General features: G+C 36.3%; 1 protein-coding gene across 5 annotated transcripts in view; it reads right to left on the reverse strand.

The window, feature by feature from the left end:
- HELZ (helicase with zinc finger) overlaps window positions 1-26,717 on the reverse strand; it is an 89,319-nt gene that overhangs the window by 13,675 nt on the left and 48,927 nt on the right. For 2 of the 5 annotated variants that reach the window (XM_075770604.1, XM_075770601.1), the window contains 9 exons: window positions 26,558-26,659; window positions 19,388-19,566; window positions 17,755-17,873; window positions 15,837-15,982; window positions 13,197-13,344; window positions 10,091-10,274; window positions 8,904-9,132; window positions 4,582-4,786; window positions 591-642 (listed from right to left, as the gene is read on the reverse strand). In XM_075770604.1, the coding sequence (XP_075626719.1) occupies window positions 591-642; window positions 4,582-4,786; window positions 8,904-9,132; window positions 10,091-10,274; window positions 13,197-13,344; window positions 15,837-15,982; window positions 17,755-17,873; window positions 19,388-19,566; window positions 26,558-26,659 (1,364 nt within the window). Of the gene's footprint in view, window positions 1-590; window positions 643-4,581; window positions 4,787-8,903; window positions 9,133-10,090; window positions 10,275-13,196; window positions 13,345-15,836; window positions 15,983-17,754; window positions 17,874-19,387; window positions 19,567-26,557; window positions 26,663-26,717 lie in introns of all 5 variants that reach the window. The other 3 variants (XM_075770603.1, XM_075770599.1, XM_075770602.1) reach the window with 2 other exon arrangements.

Here is a 26,717-nt window from a genome sequence, read left to right on the forward strand (position 1 = left end):
TAACTGCGTTAATAAAACAATGTCCTGAACCAATTAAATATGCTGACAGTCAGAGTAGCTGTTAAACACTGCATCAAAAACTAGAATCATGCTCCTTTCTTTAGCAGGGAAGACAAGCTTTAAATTAATGCTTTTTAAAATTAATAACAAAATTACTAAGCTGTTGCATGCTACTTTGCAAAAGTACAATCAGTACTATCTGGATATATGACAGCACAACGTAAGTTCAAAGTACATCATAAAACGGTGCATGCAATATAATGTTCTAACTCTTATAGTTCAAATACACTGGTACAGTATTTTACATGATGGATTTCAAACAAACACAGCCATTTTTAAGAGGCCAACAACAATACTGTGTTAAGGCTCTAAGGCCAGTGCACACACAACCTATAAAGGGATAGCCTCGGAAATACCTAATGTCCACTTAACAGTCTATAACCTGTTTCCCAAATGCACACAAGTAGTAAATAGCTTTCAAACAGGGAACAGACCGCATAGTAATTTGACATAAATTGAGTATCAACTTCACTGAAGCCCAATCAGCGTGAGCTCAGAGGAATTCCTTCAGCAACAGCAGAGATACTTACCAATTCCATCAGGTGGGAAATGGTCATTCTGGTTATGATGATGGACCTTGCCCTTTAAAGGGGAAAAACAATAATAGTGATGCTTTGCATTCTTACGTAAAGCAAAAGCTTTTTATTTCAAGTGAACATTATAATTAAATACAAAAATAGAGTTCGAAAGAAGTTAGCCCAACATTTTATTCTTACATGTTCAACTGCCCAGTTACCGCAAACTATTTGAGTTTCCTTTCTCACCATTTTATTTCCCACTCTCTCACTTCTTTTAGGAGCAGCACCTAGTACTAATGTAACCCTCAGTACTCCTCCTCTGTAGCGGCTCTTAGTGGAAGTATGATCCATTTTCTTCTCCAGGTTTCAACTCAAGAACCTTGGAGACCAAGTAGCTGCCACCAGTTTCACTCAATAGCTCACTCAGCCTCATTAGACATTGCCTCCCTACCCCATCTCATCAAGCAGAAGTATCTGCTTCCAGACTTCTAGACTGTGACCCCTTAGAGCCTGCTCCCCCAAAAAACACAATATAGTAGAGTCAAGAACCAGAGTACTCTGGGGAAAGTGTTTTTCCTTGGTGAATTGTACATTAGAAAAGGAGTTTAAAAGAATTGAGTTATCCCTCCTACATGCTCATGAGTTTACAGTGACAACTAGTTAATACTCAAACTGTGAGCACACATTCAAATGCTGGTATGCTCTTGAGTCTTCTGCAGGATAGGAATACCTTACTTAATCTGAACCTAAGAACGTGCACAAATTCAAAATAAATCTAAAAACCCTTTGATGCTGCAAAACTTTTCTTACCCAGGAGATAAGTCTAGGCAGTTTTCCATCAGTCTGAGTAAATTAGTCAGGGTACAAAGGCAGATTGTTTGACAATGGTGACTCATGCATAAACTAGATTAAAGAACTGGTCTCTTCCTCTTGTTTTAAAAATGAATTACTTAAAAATAAAATAATAATTGCTTTTCATTGCAGTACTTAAACAAAAGAAACCTGTTTATTCACTAAAGAGAGCATGATTCAATGTGAAAATGTAGAGGAGCTACATGCCTTAATCACTCACGGTTAGTACAAAGCATTTCCGTACCTGTTACGCTGCAAGTTAGCACCAAGCTGTGTGTGCACAAGCCTAACAAATCTCTGTTCTACCTACCATACTTGTATTTTATAGTGGCCATATTTTTATAACTGAAATAGCAAATAATTACATGAATTCATAAGAAGAGCTGTCCTGTTGGACAGGAGCTTCAGCATGTAACGGTATCAGATTGGTAGATATCAGTCAACTGGGGCCATTTGTAAGTTAGGGAAGGGAGGTGCTGGCTTTCTTTTGTCTTTTTTTGTAATAGTTTTGATGGGTTAAAGATTTTGTAATAGTCTATTAATGACTTAACTGTTGCAGTTTCTCAAAGATTTCCAGATCACGATTCATTTCCCTACCCATCTACAGAACACCTAAACCTACGCTTTAACTGACGGCAACTGAGAGCAGTGGAGCACAGATACACTCAGTTTCCTCTAAAAACCAGCTCTACCTTCAGCATATAAAAATCCACATTACACAAAGGCACTCATAGGAAACTCTGACTAAGATTTAGGTGACTTCAGGCAGTTAACAGCCTTCTCACTCCTAGGATCCCCCTTTAGTCAACACACAGGAGAAGAGAGCATTCTCCAGAGACTTAATCAGACCTGTGGTCCTCACTGACCGTCTAAAATATCTAGGATGACAATGCATCCCAACAAAGTGCCTGAATCCTGGCAGAAAAGCTGGAGCACAGGCAGTAAACACGAGGTGGGCAGAGTTGTAAAATTCAGAGCCTCATTTACTGTACACTAACTACCCTGGGGGAAGCTCTGAGTTCTGAAAACTTTCCATTTCCACATCACCGCCTTAATAAAGGCTGTGCCTATGCAATTCTGCTGCTCCTTCCACACTTCCACCATCCCCAGCCAAGCCACACAAACGCAGGGGAAGGCAGATGCCCTTACAGACAGGGCTGCCCTGAAGCACGGCAGCCAGTTCCATATGAGCTGTTTGCTTCTCCCAGAAACAGGACTGAAGCTTTTTTTCTTCTTTAAAAAATAAACAGCAAAGAGGGTTTTAATGTCCTTACATAAATCCAAGAGCAATTCTGCTGAATAAGAAGGTGCTGTCTTTCCAAAATCACTTTTCACTGCATATGAAAAACAAGCCCTGAACTGCACAGATGTCCATAAACTCAACACAAAACACTGTATCAGCAGAGGTTGTTCTCATTGTTTCACTACAAAATACACCAGCACTAGGTTTTTAATCTTTCATCTTCTAATGTTAAATATTGTACTTAGGAGGTCTAAAATAAGCAAAGCTAACCATCTGCTTTTAAAACTTGAGCAAAGGGAAAAGTATCACTTATCACAGCCATTTTCTCTGTGCGTGTATTACCTGCTTGCTTTACTTCTGTTACTGCACATGCTAGCTGTCAATTGTATTCAGAGGGAAGAGATTTAATTATAATGATGATATAGGTGGTTAAAACACTTCAGAACTTAAGCTGATAGTACAGTGCTGGCAGTTCGAAAGTGTCTCTTCTGATTTCTACAGCACAAGCGATTAGTTTACTAACAAACTAGAAGAAAAATAAACAGAAGTCTATTCACAAGACTCACTTCCCCCAAACTCCCTTTTTGTTTCTTAAATGTACTATACCTGCATTTTCAAACACTTTTCTTTCATTTTAGGAAACACAAAAATAATAATAGTGATGTTCTATTATGAAAGAAAATGCATTCAAGGCTGAAGCACTCATGAAAAATGAGAGTGCAGCGATGACTTTTTAAAGACAATCATTTTTTAATTTACAGTTTTCTGTAAGCCTAGTGTTTTGACACATGACTAGATGCTTTAGGAATCTGGTGCTTGTTTCAGAAAGTAATGCATCTTGATGAAGAAACCAAATGTTCTCACTTACAAACTCTCTTTTGGGAAGTACTGCCAAAGGGAAGGCTTTCCTTTTTGTACTGTTAAAGTTAAAAACCTGTTGTAAAAATTTCATTTAAATGATACAGCCTGCAACAAAAATGCAAAGCTGTGGAAAATATGTACATTTCTTCCTTCTAGTACAACAGAATTCATCACAAAGCTGACAACCTGCATTTTCGTTGCATTTCTAAACACAATTTAATTAAATAACTCGAATGATTTTGAAATAAACTACAAAGAACTATTAAAATACAATTTATTACTAATATATCACCCCCCCAAAAAGCTCCAAAATCTATTGTTATTCTTTATCATCCTACGGAAGCTATATATTTTCATCACTTCTTTACCTGCTTTTATAAAAACAGCTGATAAATTTACCACTGAGTGGTATTTTCACCTCTCTGCCCTCTTAATGCTAATGAAATCTGACCTTCTGAAGGACATTATCAGTGAGCTAATCTAGGTGATATACTGCTTTACAACATATTTTTAATTAAGTCAAACAATTATCTTACATAAGTCCCTGAATTTTAAATGTAATTTTTAGATCAAACCAAATCGCTTTTGGCTATTATTTTGGTTTCCTTATACTCTCTGCCACTGTCTGTATCAACCTGTTGTTCCACGGGGTACAGTCAGAGCACAAGATGCTTGGGATTGGGATCACCTCTTCTTCAGGGGGTTTAATTTGGCTTATCTAAACACTGAGGCCAAGATCCATGGTTGAAGTCTGTCAGGGTGATTGCGACACAGTCAATGAACACGCCAGAGTGACCCAAGGTATATGTTTTGGTAAGGAAACAAGGCTTGGACAGCCCCAAGCTATATTGCTAAGTACTATATTATAAGTCTGAAGCTTTCACTTGAAAATGCTGAGGATCCCTATGGAATTTGCATTCCTATCTGATTGCATTGATGCCATTTTAAAACAACAGCTTGTTCCATAAACCTTTTATATAATTTCTCAAAAGGCATTCTACATTCACTTTCACTTTCTGACAGAATTCATCATCAGTAAAGCTTTACCTTTGGTGGTGACTGCTGCTGTTTGGTGGTATTCGCTGAATGTTGATGCCGAAGAGCTCGGGGGATAAACTCAGGAGCCAGTGGGTTCAACACATAAGTTTTCTTTAACTCCAAAGCTTCCAACTGAGCTTTGATCTGTTCAAATGTGATACCGTGGAGACTTTCATTCTCATGACACAGGGCAATAAACCGTTCCCAAAATTTCCTACAGAAACAATTTTTAGAAACAATAAAAAGGAGTAAGACTCGATGGCTGTTGTTAAAATTAAAACAGATTTAACATAACTGGGTGGCATTTTTATTTTCCTGAACACTCATTTTACACGCCAAGCCGTCCATCCTGCAAACTGATCCGCGCATCTGTACCCCACAGCACAATGTAAAGTTCCCCGGCCATTTAAAATGGGCATATGGATCTGTCCATGCATATCAGATCACAGCCCTGGGTGTATATCATGTTTCATAGTAATGTCATGGACAGGTCTAACTTGGATTTTTTTCCTAGAAGACCAAACACAGTGAACACAATGCTTAAAATTCTGGAAAGTATATGATTTATGGAATTTATTAAAGCTCAAAGAGTCACAGGGATTACATAGATTCTCAGTCCCAGAAGATCCCCAAAAGATTCTATGAATTTAGGCAGATTGTTCAACTTCAGTATCACAAATACCGAAGTTGAGGACACAACCCTCAAAACTACTCTTGTGAAACACTTCAGTCATGTGAAGATTAATATGTCAGGAGTTTCTAGAAGGCCTCTGAGATCCTCTGTTAGAAAACAAATAAAGCCATAAATTTTATTGCATGTCAGATATAGGTCTATAACCTATAGAAGAAATTTCAAGCCAGAAAGACAACCATCAGATGGCACGTGACTTTCTCTATGAAAATTCTGTACCCAACTTTTTGGAGGGTGGAGGGGTTATTTAAACCATGTAATAAAAGAACATTCCTACCAGTCTTCTGCTTTCTCATGACATGTCTTTCTATTGTTTATTAAAAAAGTCTTTATATTTTAACATCCACAGCAGCATCAATACAAAAATTTCATACTTAGATGATTTTTTTTGGGGAGGGGACCTCAAAGGAACTTTTTGGGTGAAGTTACTTAAGCTTAAAAGATATTTGAATAAGATCTGAAGATGTCACTTTAAAAGAAACTGATTGAGCTGTTCTTAAAAAAAAATCAAGAATAATGAAAGCTATTGAAAAAGAGGATTAAAGAGACAATGATCTTAAAGGTGTTCTTGACTACAACTAATTCTAGTTTACCCTTCAGTAATGATGTCTGGCCTATAAGCAAGCACTGTTACTTCAGTGTTGTCACTCAAAACCTGTAAAATGAGAGACTGCTGCACACCAATTTTTACAGCAGTGTCACATTTTGCTGAGTAGCTGCCCTTTGTGGAAAAGAATAAATGTCTGTCTTGCAAGAATACTGTAATGTTACTGATGTATTTAAGAATTCAAAATAGTCTTCCCTAAAAGCCCATCTTCTGGTGTGATTTTATAGAGGCAAGAAATGATCTTTTAATATTCACAATGCAAGATGGCCCTTTTTCTGCATTTTGCTGTAAGGCAAATATATCTTGCAAGGTTTTAAGTAAGGATTAAAAACCAAACTGAAATACTTCACTGGGATGCTTTAATGATGGAACTCCCTCTGATTAATCAATTCAGCCACCAAACCTACTGCCAAGTACCACAAATCCACTGAGACCCATCCACTTTTGCTTAAAATGCCCCAAGCTGTCCTTCTACACATGTAACACTTGTACTGAGGTGTAAGAACAGAAAATAAAATACTGCTGTCTCTGTCTTACAGTGTGCTCTGCAGTTTAAAGGGAGCGTCTGCCAAAACAGCCCTGTCTAGTCCGATTGTAACACACAGAAATGTAATGATTACCCTGGGCATACTTCACAAAGCTCTCTACAACTATCATTACAGAGTCTTGACTCATTTTGACAGGTATTAGAATATTTATAAAATTCAAGTACTCTCTAAACTTTTTTGAGGTCTGTTTTTCCTAACGAAATGTCACTTCTCTCAGACTTCTATACTCCTGTTGTACTAAAAAAGAACCATCTTTCTAGCAGCATGCCTAAACCCCTCCAGCACTATTTTCAAAGAGTGAATGTTCAATTATTCAGTGAAAGAAGACAATGGTGTATTAAAGGGAAAGCTAGCAATACATCTTAATAAAGCTTCAGTGCTCCTTGTTTCTTGATTATTTTTTTGTTTAATAATTTTGAACAGCCATACATATATAAACAGCTGCTGGTCTTCCAAAGGCAAATTCAATCCCTCTACTGCCAAGCCTGTATATTATGTACCGTGCTGATAGCCTATACTTTTATTTTAGTAAGTTTTTGTATGCCCTATTTCAGATATTTTGAAGAGCCATACTTGAAGAAACTGCTGAGCCCCCACATTTGAAAACTGGGTCCCCTTTGGGTATCTAATTTAAAGCCTCAACACTCAGGCTTATCTGAAAATTCAAGAGATTATCTTCTTCACTGGGATTTAGAGAGAATAAGGGACATGGTCATTCTCCAACAAAAGCTGCATTTAGACAGTTGGTTAGAGAACCAATAATGGTCCTAGGTGCTAGCTAGACTAACTAGGGATTAACTATCTGACTTGGGTAACACTGCACATCCCCAGTGTAGGGAAGAGAAGCAAAATTCATCAATTAAGAGTAATTTCTGAACAAGCAGTAAGAGAAATCTCAGTCAGCACAGCATGGCAACCTCCACAGCTAAGTCCTGTATCTCTGCCACTCTGTATCTAAGCTGACGAACCGGAGACTGCACGAGCAGACTGTAAGACACTCAGCATTTGTGGATCAAGTGCTCGGGAGGCACAGAGCACTCTCATATCAGTTACTTACATAAATCAGATCATGTCTAAAAAACCATGCAGGTAATGGGAAAAGTGAAATAAAACCATGGCCATTATTTCTTTTTTTAATAAGACATTATTAGCAGTTTAGAGCAGATCGCTGTATTAATGTACAGATACTCTTGACATGGTACCAGCATAGAAGTGGTTAAACTCAGCTTGTATTTCATAGATGCGGTAAACAAAGGTTTGGTTTCCATTTGGGTTTTCATTTCTCATCTCTGAAAACCACATCCATTTTCAATACAGTAGAAGAACATGCTCAGGAAAGAAGAATACAACGTGGATATAACAACTGACTAATACATATTTTTAGCTGTATTATAATAATGTAGTCAGTGCAGTGTTTCCTCTCTTCGAGAAGTAAGCCTCAGGGTTTATCTCTGATCAGCTCTTCCATCGAAAAAGAAACCTTTGAAGAACAAGAGCTTGGTATCCTTAACATTAGTGTTTACATCTCTCAGCATTTTCCACATTTCTTCATTTAAGTCTATAAAAAGTAAATTCACTCAAATCTTAACGAGTTTTTTCCTAGTGTCATGAAGATATATAAAAATATAAGTAATGGTTTTCGAGTCTTCTACTGTCATGACTACTGTAATATTCAACTTTAAAATACTACATCACAATTTTTAACTCCAAATGATATATTACTTTTATTTACATAAAAATTTGTAACAGGTATACCTAAAACCCCACTAAAAATAAAATTAAGAATTTGCAACTGTTACCGTCAAGTTAAAATTAGTGCAACTATAAATACATAAAAAGACAGTTTATCAATGACCAGGTGGTAGATCTCTCATGCTTTTTTCTCTGTAGGTTGTTATGGTGACACTGTGACTCTGGATAAGAAGGTAAAACCAGAATAAAACAAAAACCCAACCAAAAAAAAAAAACCCGAGTTGTCCACTTGTAGAGGATATTAAAACTCTTTGCCTCTCCTCTCTAGTGGTTTTCTTCACTATGGTTGAGGAAAGTCCCCTCGCTTCCCTGTCAGCAAGGCTCACTAACCAGGGGACAGAGCGGCCCTCGCACAAGTGCATGCTTCCAGCTCCAGAGGAGACTTGGTAGATGGCATCGCAGGAACTGGGCAGCACAGACCCGCACTGCTCCATCTCCGCAGGGCTACAACTGCCTGCGGCGTGCTTTGGATAAGCTGCAGTGACACCTGCAGATTCAAGCCTCTGCAAGAGTTGGGAACACAACTAATGCTTTACCATCTTTATGGTATTTCTACGGATATAAACTTGAAGAATTTCAATTTCGTTATACAGTTATTTTAAGGGTTTAAATACATTGAGTCTTATTTGGCACCTAAAAGAACATCCATCATTTTACTCAATCCATCAGTCATAGATAAACATGTTTTCCAGTATCCTTAGTCCTGATTAACTAAGGAACATATATCAAGTACCTGCATCTTCCAATGGAACATAAAGCAATAGGATCTCCCACCACAGCTACTAGGGATTGTGCTCTTGTAATGGCAGTGTTGAGCAGTTTGTAGTTAGACAGAAAACCATAATCCAAGTCTTCTGTTGAATCCTCCAGTAACTGCTCTTTCCTTTTAATTGGTGTTTGCTTATGTTTGCACGTATGCCGTGTTCGTACTGTGCTGAGAAACAAAACTCTAAACTGTTTTCCTAAAATGAAACAAAAAACAAATGTCTGAGATAATTGTAGCTACTTCTGTTAGTAACACATCATACCACTGCACTTGCCAGTCAGATTTCACACCTAGATATTCTGAAGAACTGACAGCTACCCTTCGCATGAAGAGCTTTATGCAAGAATAATAAGATTTTAAAATTTTAAAAGATGCACTATAAATAGTATATTCTATTACAAGAATATTTCCTCTTTAAAAAACTTATTTTTCATCTTGATCTTAATCATTCCAGAACTTTCTGAAATGCAAATTATCTTTACAATGTTGCCAATCAGCCAATAACAAGGCTTAGATGTATTCTACCTTAAAAAACTCCATAATTCTGGACATTCTTGTTTCATATTTTAAAATTTCTCAAACATACAAATATCTACCATGAAAAAACAGAACACACCACTCGCTGTCACTCAGTTACTTTATTATCTTCCTTTGTTTATTACTGACTAAAAGCGCAACCTAGCAACAAGCTATGCCTACACAAAATTCTTGCTATCAATGTGATCCCAAGAACAAATATCTAAATTTGTGGTCCCCTTTTTACAGTCTATGATACAAATGCAAAAGTCAGTAAAACATTGTGAGGCTAAAGCCTTGTCAGCTTTTTATTTGGAACTCTGTTTTTCCCCCTTACAATAAAAATCTATCAGTTTCCACATTTTTCAATCGATTTATTTTTTAAGTAAGTTTGAACTTAATCTTGAAAAAAGATAAATCTCACATCCATGAGTTTATTGCTTTGGTAGTCAATGTTGGAATAACATCTAATCAGCATACTTGCTAGTTTGATTTTGATACATCAGTTTTTATGGGCTACATCACAGCTCTACTTTTCTGCTGACCATTTTATTATTTTAGTAAGCCTTACTTTTAACTACATCAGTCACATTTTTTACTTCCTTAGCATATCTTTGAGAGATAGAACTATTACTTACCCTGAACATTTAGCACTCTCTCCACACTGACATCAGACAGTCTTTTTTTCCGAAGTTCAGCACGAATCCTGAACACTTGATCAGCATAAGGTGTTACGACACCTATACTGCCATCGTCCAATTTGCCCCAGGCAACAGGCCATTTTCTTCTTAATTCTTCAACACGCTCTACTACTTCAAACACCTTAAAAGAAAGTCAGAATTCTTAAAAGTATGTTCCACTGAAGATCATTCTTTGAAATGGAAGGAGAATTTGAATTTTAAAGCTCTAAAACATTTACATGTCACAGTATTACATAGCCTTATTGAACAAGCAATAATACTGTTGTATTCTATAGTGATCCTCTAAAATATCATCTATTAAAACAATGTATTTGCTATCCAGTACCTTTTTTTAATCTTGAAATAAAAGTTGCCCATAAAAAATGTCACCTTTAAAGTACAAGCTGGGAAATTATATTAATAACCTTAATTTTCATGCTTCTGTTCTTATGAAAATGTCAAGTTGTCCTGGTTTCAGCTGAGAGGATTGATTTTTCTTCATAGTAGCTAGTGCAGTAGAACCTTTATCATACTTTAATTTCCATAAGTAAATATATTGCCTAAATAGTGATTATTTTATTTTTATTCTGGATTTTATGTATGTCATATTAGAGTTTGATAACTCTATGTATACCAGAGCACAATCATTTCCCATTCCAGAGGATACCACCAGGAGTTTCAGATTATTCATCAACTGCTAGTTCATCTCTATGAAACACTATTAAGTGTGCTCTCTGGGAAGACTAATGAGTAATAAAAACTGAAAACCTCCTCCTATGAGGAGACAGGCTCAAGTAACCCAGTGCCAAAATGCAGCAGGCATAGCTTCTGTTTCAACACGCTGAACAGAGATACTGCACCGTAGAAGGCATTTCTGAATAACCTCATGGGACGTTTGTGGGTTTGCTTGGGTTTTTTAATATCTGCATTCAATACTTCATTTAATATTTGTCAGTATGTCATTAAATAAATATTTATCCGGCTATTTAAAGCACAATAATTGGTGAATGCAGTTTTCCTATAGCATCACAAATGCAAGCCCACTCTCTCAATGGAAGCTAGGCACATAGTCTTTCTACAAGAATCTCAACGATTCTTAACTTTCTTCCCTTCCCTATTCATCTCATTTTCTCTGGCTGTGGGAAGGGAGTGTTAAAAAATAAATTCAATGCTCTTAGCTTTTATATTATCTCTTCTTCAAATTGGTAAGTGGGAATTCTAGGAACTTTTATGGACATTTCAGGAACATGAAAAGTTATATAAATTACAATGGATATGTACAGTAGTACAAAGCACAGTAGTTCCTAACTGCTAAAAGTCTGTTGTTTCATGTTGACTTCTTACCATTTATGATCTGATTATATGACATTGATATTCTGTGTTTGGGTTTTTTGGGGTTTTTTTAAATGAATCTAAACTGGGACAGTTCACTGAACAATTCGGGTATTTCAAAAAAATCAGGAGGAAACTAATAAAGCAAAGAAAGATCTCTCAATTCTTTAAAAGTCACAAATAGTTTATTTTTTATAATTTCAGATTTTCAGAGGGCAGTTAAAATATGTGGCTGTTTTTGAGCAAGTCCTGAATATAACTTCTTGCAACATAAATTCTTGTATTTAAAAGCTAGTTCTACTGACAAGAGGATACTAGAATAAACTTTGATGTCTATAAAAACCATAGCACAAATAAAATAATTTTTGCAGGTATTGTGACAAGCTTCTCTGAAAACATGTAGCATTAACACCATATAGCGAAATTTTAGAATTAAGACTAAAAAGGGCAAGTGTATTTTCCAGAATACTGCTCAATATAGGCACCAATGAACCAAAAGATGCCCCAATGCAAACGGCCATTAAGGGTCAAACAGCAAAAACCTCCCTCATCATCCAAATTTCAGTTTTCCTTGTTGGTGTTTAAGCAGCTGTTGTCCTTCATTTCTGCCTTTAGCTATTAATGACTCACAATTTTCAGACAGTTACTTGGCCACTGAAGATATTTTTAGGTTTTTTACAACTTGTTTTAAATGGCAAAGCGATCCAAGTAGATTAATGAAAGTAGTCAGGTGCCTTCAGTTTTTTCAGTGATGTGTCCAGAAGTCATTGGAGTTTCTTATTTAAGTAGATATTTTAATACTTCAAAGAATGCATAACAAGTGCAGCGTAACAACAACAAAAAGGTTAAAAATTGTGCATCAGATGCACTGCACCAGGATCAACAAGAGAAAACACAGCTCTGCAGTGCTTCATCACAAACACTGCTGCCAAACTGCAAGCTAACTTCAGTTAAAATTCCTCGTAAATTTAAGAAAATGAGTGATATTTCTTTGGTTTTCTTTAAATGTCAAGGATATTTCTTAAGACATCTTTTTGGTGGGAGGAAAAGGAGTTGGGTCAACCCCTCCCTACCTTGAGGTGACTGGAAAAAGGTGTCTTCCACTACAAAAAGTATTACCAAGTCAGGGGGGAGGGTGGTAAGGTGGGTGTTTGGGTTTTGGTTGGTTTTGTGGGGTTTGGGGTTTTTTAACTCAAGGGAAGGAATGAGAATGAAAGTAATTTTTGAAGAATACAAATAAATCTATGTGAAACAAACATATTGGGAATAAGTTCTCACCGAAAAAAGAATCTCATCTGCACGTGATCAGTTAGACACTGATCCTATATGTACTAAAGCAAATATGGAATGTTACTCCAGAGGACTCTCATCTGAGTGGGAACATTTCTACAACAGTCAAAGAAATCAAAGTTTTACTTCAAATTGCAATTACTCTCAGTTGCTAAGATACATCCATCAGACTGTCACAAAAATTATCAGGAAAGACATCCTGAAAAATGAGCCCAAGAGCACTATATGCAGCTTGCAATTTGCAAAGAAAAAAAGAAGATAAATTAGTGAAAATGTTTACTACAATTGCAATGTTCACTACTTCCTGTTTAGCAAACTCCATGTTCCTCTCTCCTAGTAAAGGACAATTTACGTCTTCTACCTACACTGAGCGTAAACAAAAAAATTTGGGGGCATGGGAGCTATAAGAAAACAACAAAGAACAAAGCCAAATAAGAGTTACCTCTGCGTTATTGTAAAAAGCTGTACTATTTTTTTCCTGCACATCTTCTCCACGTGCTGTGAAGAAAGTCAAAGGGTAGAAATCTTTGTGTGCTGGTTGCTTTCCACTTGCCATCAATTTGCCTTCATAGAACAGTTCAGATGTATAACTGTAACAAGGCAAAACAGAATAAAATGTGGAGTCTACATATGAGCTTACTGATAAAATATGCAAATCTCACTGATAAAATATGCAATCACAAAATACTTCATAAGGAAAACAGAACCACTGATTAATATTCGGCTTCTTCAAATGATTTCTCTGAACTGATATTTCCATACTACAGATGGAGCAGAAGGCACTAAAAATATGCTTTTCCAACACTTTTTCTACAAAGGCAATATTTTCTTCTAATCTAAAGCTTGACAGAGTTACTAACATTCTCACTCATGTTTTACTCAGAAGATCTGCTAGCTTGAAACTGGGCAAAAGGAACGCTTGCTGTTTGGGACTGGTTATTCCCCAGGTTTGCTGGACAATGAGCCTGCTTACATCAGTTCAAAGTTGTTGAACTTGGAAGATAAAGTCACTAGAGATGTCACATGTACTGAGCACAATGCAGGCCAAGCATTCAGCTTCCAAGCAAGCTTTTCTTCCGTGACTTCTACTCCAGACCAATCTATGTTGCTAGTCATCAGAAACATAACCAGAACAAACAGGCATTACAGAAGCTGGCTGACTGAAAAAGAAATGAGGCAAGAACTACTTTCATGGTGAAAAGCAGGAGGGAAGAAGGCAAATTGAATGGAAGACAAAAAGCCAGCAAGAAGAGACTGCAGGTTACTATCGGTAGTACTGTAAGTTCTGTATACTATTGCATGCACAGTAGAGCTAAACTAATGTACTGGCTTTCATTAATTAGTGAATTCTGCTATAATTTTGAATGCTCAACCTCCAACCTTAATGTTCTTCGGATATAGCTCTGCGGATGCAGTAACATGAATGCAGCCTGACATGAAGACAACAAAAGCAGGAGACTGTGCAGTCAGTAGGCCCACCAAGTTCTTCCAGGCTTCCAACTATTGTAGCTTAAGATGTAAATAACTGGTCACAGAAAAGCTAAAGAAACTAGCCTGCAACCAAATCATCATCACACAACTGCAGCCCACTACTGACCAGAACTGGCTCACGCTGGACAATCCTGAAAGATATGCAACTCTTCTGTGGATTGAGTTGCAGCAATCCACTACTGCCAATGAACAAAACTAACAATTTCTTCTGCAAATTAATTCTTGGTAATGAGTTCTCATTAAACAATAAAATACCCTTTCTATAAGGACTGGTTTTTTCCAATTACAGCTCCAATCCAGGCTGAACTAATGGCTTGTTCTTTCCTTAATTTCTTTTGCTCTCTTTACTTCAGTTAGGTAGGTATGATTAATGAGCCCACCATGAACCATCTTCCTACACTTACTTCTGTCTTAAGTGCCATGGTCCCATTTGTCAGGGGAAATTCCACATTATAAAAAAAAAAAGTAGACTTGAGACAGTCTCCTGAATGGACCACCGTCAGAGTATTTAGCAGGTTTCACTTCACATCGCAATCTTTTCTAGTGGAATTAGGCACACTGGACTTTCACCAGACAGCCGACTAGCCCCACTGGTATTTCTGTAATCCTCATCTTGGTGTTGATCACAGTGGAACTCAGTGTCTGAACTCCAACTGCTAAAGTGAATTTTCACGATATTTCTGAGTCAAATTTCATGGAAGTGATCTCTACCAAAAGCTGAAACGATCCCTTCCTTTTCAGATTCTCTCTCATTTTGAACTTACAATTTCAAGAAATATGTAAGAAATTTAGCATCACTCAGTCTATAATTACAAAGTCCATAAAATGAAGACAGATCTAGCTATGTAATAAAATATGTTACATTCTCACTTTTGATTTCCCAGAGCACTTAAACATTTCTGCTTTTGCTTTGAACACAGTGATAACCTAATTAGTATGACTGGATACCAACATAGTATTCCTCAGTACATATTTGAGCCAGGATTTAAACTTTAGCATTTTTCCCCATGATTGCACTTATTCTTTCTAGCACAGCTCATGGATGAGCTCATTATACTAGCAGCCATTAGTTTATCATAGCATAAAAATGCAAACCCACTGATTAATGTGTCTTGAAAGAAGCAATAAAAGACAACAACAGGAAAGAAACATGCCCAAAATGTGACCTACTTTTTTTCTGTTCATACTTGCACATCCATACATTCCTTACATTGTACATAGCTTACCATTCCAAGATAATCCACCCCAGTAATTCTAAAATTCTGAAACAGTTCAAAGAAACACAGACCCTATGTAATATACAGCAGAGCAGTTAAGAAGGGAAAGTTAGCTCATCTTTCACGGCCAAAGCATCCCCACCTGAATGAGGGGTCTGTAATGCAACTGCCTAACTGAATCCCTGGCATCTGGAGACCGAATTTCAACCTTGTAACAAAGAATTACTCTACTAATTAACTCTGAAACAATTAAGATTTCATTACAGAAACACATAGTGCTTCTCTCTCCATTCCACTGTGCTTGGCACGGAGTTGTGTTGTTTGCTCACATCAGTCAAAGAAAAGCATGATACAGTGAAAAAGTTCACACCTACTTGATGATAGCTTCATGGGAGCGATAGTTCTCACACAGCAAGATCCTGCATGGAAATTCTGCAGGGTAGTGCTCATAGAGCCGATCAAGCAATGAAACATGAAGGTTTCTTTCCCTGGCAAATTCACTGTAGACAAAAGGACTGAGCTGTAATAGACACACACACACAAAGAAAATGTAACTGAATATGTGGACTTGGAATTTCATGCTCCCAATATATGTATTTTGCATCAAAACAAAAGTGAAACCTTATTTTTACTGTACATTCATAGTTGGAAGACATATACCATGGCTATTCCATAGAAATGCCCGTTCCTACTGTAAAAGTGACAAAAGACCAACATGCTCTTAAAGGAACAATAAAGCATTCAGTAATGAGGTAAAGAGGAGAGAAGAGCCCTTATATCTGTTTTTTCTTTGTGGCTTGCACAGATGAACAACTCAGAGTAGAGAGCTGTTTGACTAAAAAAAAAAAGTGTTTTGAATGACATTACACAATTACTCTGATAAGCAATTTACAGTTCAGTTACTACCACAAATAGTACAGCTCAGAAAATACAGACATTTGTAACACAATTTTAAAAAGTTAAAATTGTAAGTTGTTGGAAAAACTAAAACCCAAGTGGCCTAGTTTCTATCACACTAAACTACTACTGGGCTTGTTTAAGCATAAAAACATCAACAGCAGGAAAAATAGAATGAAAGATGATGAAAAAAGATTTTCACAATAGAATTTTAAAATGTAGAAGTTAAGCCAATGTATTTTGTCATTCTGAATACGTATGATTCAGATTCTGAGTCTGAGTTTCACTTCAGATAAATACTAGTTTTAGAAATTTAAATACTGGAACCTCATAGAGTAGCTTCTGTGAGAACCTGAACTACAGGACAGCTCGTTATGCACGTAGCCTGAGACACACAGGCTAACCCATGACTCCGGCCATTCAGCTGGGCTGATGTGATCTAGCCTGAAGTGGTAGGAATTCCAATTTCCTGAACAGCATTTTTGAGATCTGTATTTAAAAAGCACTATCCCAGTCCTTGGGATTACTATGACAATGACTTGAAATGATCTAGTAGTATTAAATCATAGGTAGAAACATTACTCCTCTAAGTTTATTACTATACCAAAGAAAAGATCCACTCTATTGCTATTGTGAAATGTCAAGAGAATTAAAGGCAAACCTACAAAAACAAATCTGGCCTACATCAACAAAGCAAGTAAAGTTGACTTTTCCAAGCATGCTTTCTCATGCCTACAGGCTGCAAAATGACAGGCATAATCAGTGTTTTAAACTCTTCTAAACTCTTTAAACCAAGCAATTCCTAGACACATAGCAGTAACATCAAGGCACTGGTTAGTTTCCATTTCCTACTTCTTACTTGTTCGAATCCATACCAGATTATGATGCCTCAAATAAAATTAAAAGTTGTCTAAATCATAATACACATTCTCCAAATTCTTTAAGTCTTCCAGAAATCAAGAGCGAATACCAATCATAAAAAGTAGGAGAAACTCATACCCTGACTGTAATAATAACTATCCCCATATCTTAGGCAAATAACATCCCTTGACTTTTCCTGGGCTTCTCCATCTATTAGATGAACGGTATAATTTATGCATCTCCCTCTTTAAAAATGAAATTTTACTTGCATATAGTCCAGTGGTTGAGCGGGCACAAGTCTGTGCTATCACAGATTTCCTACGTAACCTTGGACCAGTTGCATGCTTTGTGCCTGAATTCCCTTACTGTAAAACGCAGACAATAGTATATTCTCATTTAGCAGAAATACTGTGAGTCTACGTTAGATTATGAGGCTTTCATGTACCATAAATTTGGAGCAGATAAATACCTTAAATATATAAATACAAATATGATATATACACACTTTACATTCAAAAATTCTATAGCTCTTACCTGCATATGGTCTCCAGCCAAGACAATTCTTGTGTTTTTATTAGCTAATGCTAGAGGCATGATAGTTTCGCACTCCATAGCTTGCGCAGCTTCATCTAACAGAATGTGTGTAAAAAACCCTGTAAAACAGAGATATCAGCAACTAAATGAAACCTGAAATATGATAAAATAAACAGTGATAACAATACAAGAAATTGTACTGAAAGTTCTGTATTCTGATAGTAACCAAAACTAGAAAAAAAAAAATCAGCATGGCTTACACAAGTTAATTTCTAGCAACTACCAGAAACCACACAAACGATTTTCAAACCCAGCAAATGACCAACAGTGGCTAACTGATCACCAGTGACATTAGCAGTAGCCCACAGATCTGCTTCTTTCTTCTGATACATGTGAAGTTAAACAAGTGCTTTATCTGAGCTCTCCTTACACCAAGAGGAAATGTCTCTTGGCAGACCTCCCTCAGCAGGTTTCTCAAATCTGAAAATCTTTTCATCACTGTAAGGCTCGAAGAGCCTTGGACAATGCAATGAAAAGGATTTCCTCATGTACTCGAGTCCTATTAACTATTTTATATACTAAAGTTCCCATTAAAATTGCACACATACCTGAGCACTTTGCTGGTTATGGGCTTTAAGGAATGTCAGGGGGGAAAAAGGAACAGAAGCTGAAGGGAAATTTAAATTCAATCTTATGATAATATTGGACCAAAAGGTTTGTTTGGGGGTGCGTCTATGCACTGGATAACATGCACTTGAAAAAAAACTGGGCCACAGTACATTTATATTTTATGAAATGTAAATTCAAGATAGGTACAGAAGTGTTTTCATACATTGATATATATTAATAAAAATGTAGCAATATTATTCCAAAACCAGGAATTTCATACAGCCGCACACATTACTATGGCATGACTGTACACAGCTCACTGCCAAACAAAGCAATTAGTTCCACCTAAAGACCTGAAAATATTTACCATAAATTCCATATTAGTTTTCTCTATTGCAACAAATGCCTAAACGTAGCCATAAAAAATTAGTGGTAAAAACTTCTGCAAAGAAATTCCACATTCTCCAAAAAGTAGATAGGTTTCATTTGGAGATCAAGAAAACAATAAACAATAAGCAGCCTCTGCCCCCCAAAAAATCAGTTTCATATATTTCAGTTTAGAAAACGACCCTAGAAGATCACCCTAACATAGCATGGGTTTGTACATGTGGGAGTTGTTTGCAAAGCTAAACAATTCACAAAACAAGAAAAAAAGCTCTCCATGTGTATTTATGTTTACATGCTCCACTGAGTAATGACCTTAATGAGCATAATATACAAAGTCAGAATCCCTAACAGAATTTTCCCTCTTGGATCTCAGAAACACCAGATCACAGATAGCACTGCTTCTTTATTTTTTTTTTAATAAGGAAAAAAACAGAATAAACAAAAGGTTAATCTGAATGCCACTAGTTTATAGGTTTGTAATACACATTTATTCATTAAAATAAAAAAGACGACCATTTTAGGATGATCATTGATTACTTTATCTTTTAACAGTTCAAAGAATTGGGTAAGGAACTGACACTGGTAAGAGGAAGATAATTCTCAAGCCTGGACAGTCCTTGTTTAGAAATTATCTTACCTGGTTCAAGATCCAGTTGACATAGATACTGTGATGTATTTAAAGTAACAACTACTACTCGTTGCTTAAGAATGTCTTCTTTCTGTGGCATCTGAAAGGTGGAATGTGTGCTTGAAATCAAACAGTACTGATGCACAACTGGGTGGACAGTCTTTACCCAGCGATTTCTGAAGTATACCCTAGAAAGGAAAAAGGGGACTTATTTTCTATATAGTTTGAAATGAATGACAGCCTAATATTTCAAATGCTAACATTCTGTTTTCTGGTAAATAACATAATCTTCAGGAAGTAAAACATCACAACTATGCAGAATTACATGCTAAAATATACTAAAATGGCTTGGATTTACATTCCATTATTTGCTGCATTGCAATACTACGCACATGAACAGTTATCAAGGATTAATTCACATATGGGTATCTGTAAATTGTTCATATGTTTAAGTTCTGTGACCCTCACATCAACGTCTATTTCATTTTAAACTATCAGTAAATTCATTTTAAAGAAATATTTCCTCAGCTAAAATATAAATATAGTCCATGGTCTTGGAACTGACAGACCTGCAGAGGTCTGCACACTTCATCAACTGCAGCCATAGGATCTTTTAAAAAAAATTCAAAAGACATTAATAAAATCCTGTACTTCCTTTTACACATACTGTATGTCCTCTGAGTTCTCAGAACCAAACAGGAAGTATATTTATCTTTTTTTCATGCAAGGCCATAATGATACACTGTATAAAAGAATGAGAAAACAGTACCAGAAAGGATGGCTAGAGTTTAAAATATCAGGACCTTGTCAGCAAAGCACTGCACTTCAGGTATCTTTCCATGACACACAAGATAGCTTTAAAATCACCATATCATGAGATCAATGATGAATTTTTCTTAAAAAGTGATGAAATGTTACGGCCAGAGAAGAGGAACAGGGAAGAGACAAAGATTACACCCCAGAAAAAGAGTACGAATAACTCCAGGGAGGTTTACAGAAAGGTACCAAACCATACCAGCTGAGTATCTGCGTAAAGATGTCACAGAGCTTCTCTATGGGGTGTTCCTCAAAAACATAATCTGTACCAAGTAAGAACTCTGAATCTAAAGTGGAGCCTTTAAACTACAGGAAACTACTGTACAGATATTAGTATTTAGAATTAAAGTTATTTTAATTTATTTCCAAAGCAAATTAAGATGAAATGATTTAAACTAATTTCAGTTCTAAATATGGGATTTAATGCTGTTTGGTTTATCTATTCATTATTTATTTTCTTCTGATTAATTTCTCCTGTGCCCATATTACAAATCTCAAATCATTAATAAAATATTTGGAAAAGTGTAATTATGCACCTAAGTGCAAAACATGATTGCACTGGCTGGACTTTGGATATCACATGTCCACCCACGTTCGAAAGTTACAGCTCAGTTCCATGTAATGTGAGAGAAACAATTATTAGGATTATAATAAATTTGGTTTGTGAAAAATACAGTGTCCATTTTGGGCAATAAGCACACAATGAAATGCAAAGAGGTGCAAACGCACTGCAATATTCTGAATGTCTTTGAATTTGACACCGCCAACAACCAAAACTGACACTTGGTGACCAAAATAACTCCAGGTAAGAACTGGGTTCAGCGCAGGAGCAAACAACAGACTCCTGAGTCATTCTTGGAACAAGAACCTTCTAATGTTACCTCAATATATTTATTTCTTATCACCCATCAAAATAATAAGCTTTATTTGATAAACTGTTATTACATCAATGTAACAACACCAAGTCACAGCCTAAGAGCTAGACTAAGGTAGGAGCAAGATAACCCCTGCTCTATGTACTCCAGCCACTCACATTTTATATGATTCAGTTTCTCAATCTCAACTGAGGGTAATACTTACCTACCATCTCCCAGGAATACTGTGAGGATTAATGAGTTTATTGTGAGTTTATGTTTGTAAAGCACTTTGAGATTCTTGGATGAAAGGTGCTATTGAAATGCAAAATATTATGGTTATTAGACATTATTATACCATGCACTGTCTTTTATTACAAAAATTCAACTATGTGTGACTCACAGATTGGCTGACAGCATTTCAAACTGCATTGCTGCTTACCCATTAATTTCTTCTATTTTGATGTGAGATCAAAAAGGTATCCCAGAGCTATTATTCACCACTGGCATAAAAACACCTGACAGGTGTGACTCCTTGAAAATGTCGTGATATAACCAAGCCACACTGAAGAAGGGATTTCTCTCTCAGGTGCAATTTAGGCTAATATCTCCTGTAATTTCATTACTAAGTTTTTTTTTTCTTAAAGCTAGAGGAATCCATTACAAAAACAGGATTTGTCAGCTTCACACAAACCGTAACGTTTCACCCTGCAACATACCCTTAACTTCTGATTAAACAGGCAACTAACCTTCTAATCATAGTACTTGCATAAGCAAAGTACCTGAACGCCAGCAGAGTTGGGCAGTCACTAATCAAAACATTCACTGGTACCTGCAACACATTCTATTAGTGTGCATAGCTATAGGTACAAAGATGAGCAAAAACTGCAGCTACAAACCCAAAATCTAGCCATAGCTCACGTGAGAGTGCATTTTCTCACAATATGTGCCTCACATCAAGACTTTAATTCTGGAGAAATTAAAGTCTTAAAGGCTAACGTTTACCCAAATTATGGGCATTACATAGCAAATACATAGACAACCACATTGAAATGGAAATCCCCGAAGATTATAGATTAGGGACTCACTCTTCTGCAAACAGAAGCATTGAATATATCCACTGTACTTACTAATGCTCAGTTAACATGCACAGAAACTGCATTTCACATGGAAAATCCTATCACCTTTATTTCTAAATGTGGCATCTGGCTATCTACAACAAAAGCCTTCATTTCTGTGGACCTCCAGACAATGAGCCAAAGAACAGAACAAGCTGCCAGTTAATCTACCTGTGTTTCCATCAACTCTCCATTACGTCAAAAAAGACTTTTGCCCAAATATTTCTATTAAATGTTAGCCAAATTGAGTATTTCTTAATCTTCCACGTTTCACCTCCACTGATAAATTTCCATCCAAGTATCAATTTGTACAACAGACTATTTGCAAAAAGTAGTGAATTTATATCAGTCAGTAAGATTCACAATCATTTCCTTGTTCATGTTTCAGGCTGGGATTGCTCCTAAATTGCTTAAAATACACTTCTAAAAGTTATTAAAGGGGGAATCTAGAGTTAGAACCTCTGAGGGAGGCTAGTTTCATTTGCACTCCTGTCCTACAAAAGTGACTTCTTCTCACCACTCCTTACCACAAAGAGTTAAGGGGGACTAAACTTAAGTTCTCCAAAACTTCTTTTCCCTGTTCTGAACTGGAAAACACTAACTCCTCCCAGTTTGTGATAAAGAGGCCAGAATTCTCCCTCCCTTCAGGCTGTGCTCCAAAGAACTCTTCTTGGATATACTCCAATCCCAGCTCCTCAGACTTTGTACAGCTATTTCTCACCTGAAATCCCTCAAGCAAAAAGAACACAGATGCTTAGAGGAAAAAAAGAATCTAGCAGTCTGATTTCATGCCTGTGTTAAAAGACTGTAAAAAAAAAAAAACAAACCCCAAACGAACACACAAAAAAAAACCCCCAGCCAAACCCCCCCCCCAAAAAAAGCCAACCTAAGTAATCCCAAGAAGCCTAAAGAAAACTTTAAAAGCACCTGATTTCCCTTTTCCATTTCTTTTGATCCACCTCCAAAGAGAGGCTCACTCTCACAAACAAGTATGTTCCTCAGGATGCAGAAATCATGTGAAAAACCTGTCTTACAACCTGAAAGTTAACTTTTTTAATCAATCTTCCTTTGAGGATGGCATAAGATAGAAGCTAGAGTTTCAAGAAAAAAAAAGTAATTGGCTAAAGAGGCATTTATTTTACAAACTAACATTTGGGAAGAGAAATTAATATCATTTCCAGTACGAGAACTTTACTCCAGGCAATTTGGAAAAAAGGGTAATGGTCCTTTGAAACCTGTTGGATTTTTGTTTGGGGCTTTGTTTTTCTTAATTTAAACTCTGGTTTGCTCCAACTCATTTTTATAGTCTGGGTATGTCCAGTAGCTAGCAGCCACATACTAAAGCTACCTGGTTACAGGCCACATGCAGTACTTACGTATGTATGTTATGATCAAAATATTTAAAAAATGAACTGGAGAGGTTTCAACGGAGATATTTTAAACAGAATCAACTTATTTTGACACTGCTGAACTGACAGTCAGCAATAACATGTTTAGGAATAAATAAAAGTATTAAAAATGCAGATAAAAGCAGTATCAATCTCCTTCCTTTTCCCCTAGTGTTACATACAAAGCCAGCATATGGATACAACTAAATTTGAAATATGCCAATAAAATAATAGTAATGTTAAAATAACAGCAGATACATCAATCACTGTATGTCCAGAAGCATACAGAGAAACCGCTGCTATCTGCTTCCTAGTTCTTGACTGGAGTTTTTAGGAGACTGGTGATAAGGAAGTACCTAGCTACAGAGCCTACCTCAGCAGCCTACCTCCTGAAGGCTCTACCAGTTGATGGAGAGAGATAAGCACATCCACAGAGTAAAAGGGTACACAAATTGGGAGCCAATTACTACCTCTTATGGCTCTGACTCACAGTCTAAAGGTGCCTGCTTCTCCACACTTAAAATCAAGTGTCTTGGCACCTAACAGAAACACTTAATTGAAGGCTCTTTCCTCCCAACTGTAGGTTAGCGTTGGGTTTTTGTCTTTCAGAAATGCTTCTGCATTAATTTACGTAAGTATAACAAAATTGTTTCAATGCCAAGTTTCTTCAGTACGAGTCAGGTTTTGGAGTGCACCCCTAACACAGTTGAATCAAACCCAGGGGCTTTTTTTTTTTTTCTGGGTACGAATTTGTTTATGGGCATCAGGACTATGAGAATTTGGCCTTCAGGCTTCATTGGTATTTTATTTAGGTACAAAACTTAGACTCAACATAAATTCTCAGTGTTCATTCTGACTCTGCATTTTCCAAAGGGCACAGACAGTTATTTTGTTAGGAAAGATATTATTTATAACATGATATTTAAACAAAAAAACCCCCAAAATCTACACTTCAGACTTTTATGTCACACCATTGACAGGATAATTTATTTAGTGTACGTCTTACCCACAGAAACTTACAGAAATATTTACGCAGTTCTCAGTCAATGTTTAATAATTAAGCTTTCCTTTTTTTAAAACAACATAAATATTATGGTGCTCCCCACTAAGCTATGGTAACATTTTTAGCAAGGATACTATTCAGCCAACTCATCACTTGCAGAGTAAATAAGGAAAAAAAAAATCTGAAGTAAACCGTTCAGCCATCTAGAAACACATCAAACTCTGCAAGTGGCACGTCCAGCTTTGATAATTAACTGCTTCTACTCCACTTGGTGTTTCCTTTAAAATACTGCAAGAGGCTCAGAGCACCCTGTTTAACAGTAATGATTTTAATTTGAAAATATATCCTGACAGCAGTCAATAAGAAAGGTAAGAGATCCGTAATTAATTTTATGCTAGGAGTCTCAGCTCCAGCTTTCAGTTCAGATAAACTGACCCTTTAACTCCTGCCAGATCAGGTCACCATGCAATTAGCTTTCAAACAACATATGCTTCTCAATTACGTGTACTATTTTTTATTTGAAAAAATACATACTTGTGGATCCATAAATACATATACGCAATTCCAGGGGTGCCTCCATTTTCTAAAGCTTTAACTTTTTATAGAGCTATCATGACTATTTGAACAACATCAAACAATCTACAGTAGCACTTTCTGAAGGCTTCATAACAAATACTATGACAATTATACTAAAATTCAAACATTCAGTGACGTTTAACTTATATGCTGTAGTTTTCTTGCAAATAGTTTAACCATAAGAAAAATACCACTTTTGTTTATGTATGTTTTTCCAAAGTATTTCTGAGACTGGACTATGTAGTGGAATACAGCACATAAAACAAGATAGCAAAAGCCTGGCAACAACAACAAAACTGTATTTAACTTTGACTCCTTGCTCTGTTAATTCATACTTCAATATTCCTGAAAGTGTCAGTTACACACATTTTTTCCCACCACAAAATTAAGACACTATAATGCTTTTCATCACAAAGTGCTTTACAAATCACCTTAAGACAATCTGTGTTAAAATATAACCAGATCAAAGGTAACTTTTCAAAAATAAGCTGCCGCCTTTTCCTTGGCCAGATCCTCAGTGTCTGTAAAGTGTCACATGGCAACTAAAGCCAGCAAACCTAAGAGAATTTACACCTGTTGTAAATCTAGCCCTTTCACATAACTTCATTGGCTTTACTGACATTGCATAAAATACAAATCCAGGATGGCTTTTAATAGCTAGCAAGCATACATACAGTCATTTTCTTAGTAGTATAATAAACTCACAGACTGGCATTCAGAAAATGATGCCCATAATTTAAAAAATATATACCAAGCTAGCAGCATACAGTATATATTGTGATTACCGCACAAAATATTCCCAGGAGCGGGTTTCTGCCCATAAATAAATCCTCCTTAACAATTTCTGTGCAAGTTTACCCTCCTTGCTCTTAAAGTTTCCACCTCTTCTTCATTTTTTTCCCTTAACTAATTTCCCAAAAATACCCATGGTAAGTACATTTATCACATATACAATGACTTCAGACTGACTTATCAGAAAAGGCCAAACTATTTTCACATGATTCTCTAAATATGTAGCTTCTATGACATCAAAATTTTTCTTCAAAAAGCCAGGTGGGTAACCCCAGTTTCCAAATTATCATTATAAGTGTGAGTCAAAATTTTCTCAAATTAAAATACAATTAAAGTTCATTTTATTTTATCATAGTAGCTTTTAGAGGAGCATATCAAAAGTTTGCTCATTAGGAAAGACACATTTATCAATAGAATAATAAAAGCTTAAAAAAGGATGTCTTTATTTTTATTTAACAAATGACCAAAAATTATGTTGACCATGTTTCACATTCCTTTTAGTCTATGTTTTTAAAAGCACTGCTCGTAACGCCAATATGCTTTTATGTTTTAAAAGTTCTTTAACCTTTTTTATAGACACCTTTTCTTAAGAATAGTATTTTATAGATACATAATAATCCTTAAAAAAATACCTGAGAGGTCTTGCCTGGGGATTGCCTGCTTCTACATATGGATGTAAATAATCCTTTATGTAGAGATCAGCAGCACTATTAGAATGGGTGCAAATGAGAATCCTGCTGGAATAAATGGTGCAAATAAAAAAGCAATGAAGAAACAGAAAACAATTCAAAG

Source organism: Balearica regulorum, chromosome 18 (assembly GCF_011004875.1).
Source record: "Balearica regulorum gibbericeps isolate bBalReg1 chromosome 18, bBalReg1.pri, whole genome shotgun sequence".
NCBI lineage: Eukaryota > Metazoa > Chordata > Aves > Gruiformes > Gruidae > Balearica > Balearica regulorum.